This window comes from Apiospora phragmitis (assembly GCF_038363925.1).
Source record: "Apiospora phragmitis strain CBS 135458 chromosome Unknown utg000016l:1.0-887042.0:1.0-888152.0, whole genome shotgun sequence".
Taxonomy (NCBI): domain Eukaryota; kingdom Fungi; phylum Ascomycota; class Sordariomycetes; order Amphisphaeriales; family Apiosporaceae; genus Apiospora; species Apiospora phragmitis.
In genome coordinates, this window is record NW_027117416.1 from 543,281 (window position 1) to 548,249 (window position 4,969).

Sequence of the window (4,969 nt, forward strand, 5' to 3'; positions counted from 1 at the left end):
TCTGATAATAAATATGAGCACAATGAACTTGGCATGCTGACAATTATTTAGAGGTACACTGTACTCTAAAAGCACCGGGCCTGTCGCCAACTTTACGAAGTGCTCGCTATAATAGCGTGGTCAGTCAGCATTAAAGCCTTAGCATCCATTTTGACTAACTCTAACTAACCTACAGAAGTAGATATTGGGGCGTACATAGTTGCTGAACAGCCGCTCAAAACAACGAAAGTTAGTGGCAGCAACAGTACAGGGGCGGATGGGGAGACTATACAGGCCCAGGGTCTTTAGAAAGTGGACTGGAGACGCAAAACATACTTACGGCTTATCTGGTGCAACCCGTCGATTCTGGTATTCGCAAGTACACCCAGAGGCAGACATGAAGAAAACGAAGCAGATCAACTACTTTTGCCGTTTGGTGGTTGACCTAGATCAGCAATTATTACTATACAATTTCTACCACCGACCCCCTCTTGAGTGTTTTTATCTGATGTGACAAGAAGCTCAAAGATCCACAAATAACGCACCACCAGCGCCTTTCCCTGTCTTCCATATATATACACAGCTCATAAAGGCTTGCTGCGGCATTCTTGATCAAAGTGCCTATAACGACAAACTCCTTGGCGCTGAGACTCTTTGTCGCCACTGATATATTGGACCATCTTGCTGAGATTCTTTGCCAGTCAACCAAGATTTGCCACAATTTGTCGTCGAATATGTAACTCACTGCAAGCACAAGGATGGGAAACGTATCAGCCATGGGGGTAGTAAAGATACTCGTGACAATCACCATGCATTTAGTTACACCTGGATTCTATATCGATTAGTGGACGCAGCAGTAGCGGCCAAGGATGCTTCGAAAATGATGCCAAACACACTGATCCTGGTCGTCGGCGAAGGGGTCATCAACCTTTTTAGCACATATTTGCTGCTCTACAAGAGCCGCCGTACGCCCCCGCCGGGATATTCTCACGGCATCGTAAAATGCCGCCTCGACGTTTATACCGTACTTTGCCGAAGGCTCGACAAATCCGCAGCCCAGCTCGAGCGCCAGAGCATGGCCCTCTCGAGCCGATACCACTCGCTCCGATTCGACATCGCACTTGTTCCTAATAAGCAGTATGGGGCCGAGGTGATGTGGATCTAGTGGTTCCTTCGTCTGTCGAATATTCGCGTAGAGATCTCGTACGTTCGAGAAAGACGATCTGGAAGTAATACTATATACCAGAAAGAAGGTTTGGCCGTGTTGTATCCATTGGTCATGCAGTATGGAATAGTCTTTCTGGCCGGCAGTATTCAGGACTTGGACTGCGCATGCCCGTCCATCGACAAGGACTTGTTTCTGGTATGAATCTTCGATAGTGGGATCATACTGCAGGGCAGTAAAATATTGATTAGCATGGAATGCAGGTGGGATTCGGGAGCAACTTACCGTTGGGACAAAGTGGTGTATGTAGAACTGGATTGCAAGCGCGGTTTTCCCGACACCTTCTTTCTCCTAATAAAACCAGCCTATGGAGTGGTAATGCGGAAGACATCGCGAAACCGTAGCTTAGCTAACGACGAGAGTCGGCACCGACAAAATTGTTACGAATCACGGTATAGATAGGACTCCATATGCGCATCGGTCCTGACGTGTGCTATTGTTGGCCGTCGTCCACTTGCAAATTGATACTCATCCGTCCGCCGAGTCTAAAAGGTTCTTGGGTATCAGCAAGCTCTGCATTTGGACCATGGGCATCATGTGTACTCTTTTTCTGACGTACAGAGTCTAGACTGGTCAAGCTGCCGTAGGCAGATGCAGACCTCAGGATGCAGAGCTGCTGATGGCGCCGCCGGTCCAAGGGAGCAAAGCCAGCGAACAGCAGTGCCGATATTGTTGTGTTCCATTGTTAGCCGTGGCGCGCTTGCTGGCTCACACGAGGCACTTTCAGGTCTCTTCAATTCCCACCGAGTAGTATGCAGAAATGGTACTCAGAGGCCAAACTACCATTCTGGTCCGCCCGACCGTAGTATCCAATTGTACCCTTATCGACGTGGTACGCCGATTCCGAATGGAACCAGAATCGTCCAGTAACATACAGTACTGTGTTTTTTCTGCTTAAGCTCGAAGAGTCTCGCGGGCTGTTTTCGGTCCTGGGTTTTGTTGGCCTGATTGTGGTGCAGAATCGGAACCGTCCTCAAGTGGCACTGAGAGACGGAATGGACGCCGGACAGACAGTTTGTGATGCAGACCATGTTCTGGTGCGCAGGACAGAGCCTGATGTTCCCACCGCTCCGCTTATACCATTCCGACCTAGAGGCCGTTGGCATTAGACCTAAATCATCCAGCAGCGTATTCTCCTTTCGCTGCGTCAGCTGAGAGCTCGAAGACCCTCGCGCGCTGTTTCCGGTCAGAGCGAATTTCTGGACGAAGCACGACTTGTGAAGCATAACCATGCGAGAGCCGATTGGCAGCATTCAACCCAGCAGACGTGGCGAAGGTCGAAAGTGAGTTGCACCGAAAGCGGCCAGCAGTATGTTATTTCGGATCCTTGGCATACTTGTGAGCAAGCAGCTAATGTGCAGCTGCCGTCAGTCCCGGACCCTATGTATGGGGACGTACGACCGTGTTTTGGCGTGGATTCTGGCTCAGGGCAATTCGGCGTCCTACGGTCCTCCATTCGAGAGCCAGATCAGCAGAACGAGGTCGGCCGGGGCTAGGATCAAGTTCTGGATTGGCTGCTCCCCCCTGAACTGCTCCAGCAGCGCTTCCGCCCCCGCGTGAACAGCCCTTTCGGTGCTGCTTCTGGCCCGCCCATTTAGACGCTGGATGGTTTCGGCGTGCCACTGACAGTCCCGCTCCTGAGCCAGTCTCGGTGCTGCAGACTGGGCGACATTGTGGCCAAGGGCCGGAAACAGCGCGTGAGAGAGTTCAAGGCCTTGAAGGGCGACGCAGCAAGATTTCGCATCCTCGTTCTGGGGTGCTCCATTCTGGCGAATCCATTCTGGCGATCCATTCTGGCGTACGTCCATCCTGTTGCACGTCCATTCTGGGCTCGCCAATACGACTTTTCGGCCTGCTCAACACCAACCGCAGTCATTTTGACCCCAGATGCACGCAGGTACATATTAATTGCACTGGCGAATGAGCATGAGCGGTTTTGGCGGCGGCATGTCCACCGCATTACGCCTTGACAAGTACGTGTTGCCAAACCTCATGGATCTATGCAGTCAATGCTACACTACGAGAGCGAGTGGCCGCATAGGCGCAGGACCAAGGCGCAGGATTAGAAAAGCTACGGGCGGCGGCGACGAGCTGCCATTCAAGAAGCACGAAGGAGGGCGCGGAGTGCTATGTATGTACGTAAGTATCCGCCAATGTAGTATATTCATCTATCCTAGTCGCGTCTCTGCATTGGCTCTGCTCACGGGGTCGGGACTGCCCGATCCGCGCCAACAGGTTCGTAGCCAGCACCACGTACAGGCGCAGAGGCCGGCTTCGCTGGCCGCACTGCCACTAGCAGATGCAGGGAAAACCTCGGTACATGAGATGCTCGAATGTAGGAGGAAAATCCGGGTGGCAAAGGCGGGCAGGAGATGACTCGAACTGCGGACGCCAGAGCCAGGCCCGATACCCCTCCGCAGGAGATGACTCGACCGCAGGAGGGAGACCGAGCAAAAGACCATCAACCAGCCCGACAGGAGTCAGTTCAAGCTTCTGGACAACACAAGCGGGAGTCAGTTCAAGCTCTTGGACAACACAAGCGGGAGTCAGTTCAAGCCCCTGATCGACACGAGCGGGAGTCAGTTCAAGCTCTTGGACAACACAGGCGGGAGTCAGACAAGCTGCAAGCAGGAGTCTGTTCAAGCCGCAAGGCGCCAAGAGGAGTCTGTTCAAGCCGCAAGGCCTCCAGGGGGAGTCTGTTCAAGCCGCAGGGCGCCGAGAGGAGTCTGTTCAAGCCGCAAGGCCTCCAGGGGGAGTCTGTTCAAGCTGCAGGGCGCCGGCAGGAGTCTGTTCAAGCCGCAGGATCGTCAAGCAGGAGTCTGTCGAGCTGCCAGAGTGGGAAGAAGAAGAATCCCAAAGACCACCGAGCAGGAGTCAGTTCAAGCTCTTGGACAACACAAGCGGGAGTCAGTTCAAGCTCCTGATCGACACGAGCGGGAGTCAGTTCAAGCTCTTGGACAACACAGGCGGGAGTCAGACAAGCTGCAAGCAGGAGTCTGTTCAAGCCGCAAGGCGCCAAGGAGGAGTCTGTTCAAGCCGCAAGGCCTCCAGGGGGAGTCTGTTCAAGCCGCAGGGCGCCAAGAGGAGTCTGTTCAAGCTGCAAGGGTGGCCGGCGCTCCGGGCGGAGGCGCGAAGAAGGAAGAGAAAACTACTGACAATGGTGGGAGGCAGGTCACCCTTATATACCCGCAGCGCGCCGCCAAGACCCACGGGTCGGTGGCCCTGTCCGTCACGAGCTACTATCCATGCGCTGGCTTTGGACCGATCCTGGTCCTGCTGTGGGGGGCCGGGGGTCCAGGGAAGCCCAGCCCCCATACGGCGCAAACGGTGCCCTCCTGGTGATCAGGTTCGACCGTTTCAGCGCGGGCGGCCGTTGGGACTCTTTCTCGCCTCCCCTTGACCGCATTTGGGCGTGGGTAGCCAAAGCTGCCCTTTCGCCTGCTTCCGGTCCAGGATCTATTCCTGCATCTATGCCTCTTCTTCGCCTTCCTGGGCCATGTTTGTCCCTCTCTTCCCTCTTTCACACCTTCACTTCCTCCCTTACTTCCTCCTTACTTCCTCTCGCTCCCTTGCTTCGCTCTCGCTCCCTTTCTCGCTCCCGCCCCCTCTCGCCCATTCCCTCGCCCTCTCTCGTTCCCCGTCTCTCTCGTTCCCCGTCTTTCTCGTTCCCTCGTCTCTCCCGTTCCCTCGTCTCTCTCGTTCCCCGTCTGTCTCGTGCCCTCGCCCTCTCTCGCCCTCTTTTGTTCCCTCCCTCGTTCCCTCTCT

At 54.4% G+C, this 4,969-nt stretch overlaps 1 protein-coding gene across 1 annotated transcript; it reads left to right on the plus strand.

The window, feature by feature from the left end:
- Positions 1 to 859: 859 nt before the first annotated feature.
- On the plus strand, positions 860 to 1,144 carry PG994_015321 (uncharacterized protein; the record flags this gene model as incomplete). Its single annotated transcript, XM_066866728.1, has 1 exon — positions 860 to 1,144. One exon carries the CDS (start codon positions 860 to 862, stop codon positions 1,142 to 1,144), a length of 285 nt encoding a protein of 94 aa, XP_066707642.1.
- Positions 1,145 to 4,969: the final 3,825 nt, after the last annotated feature.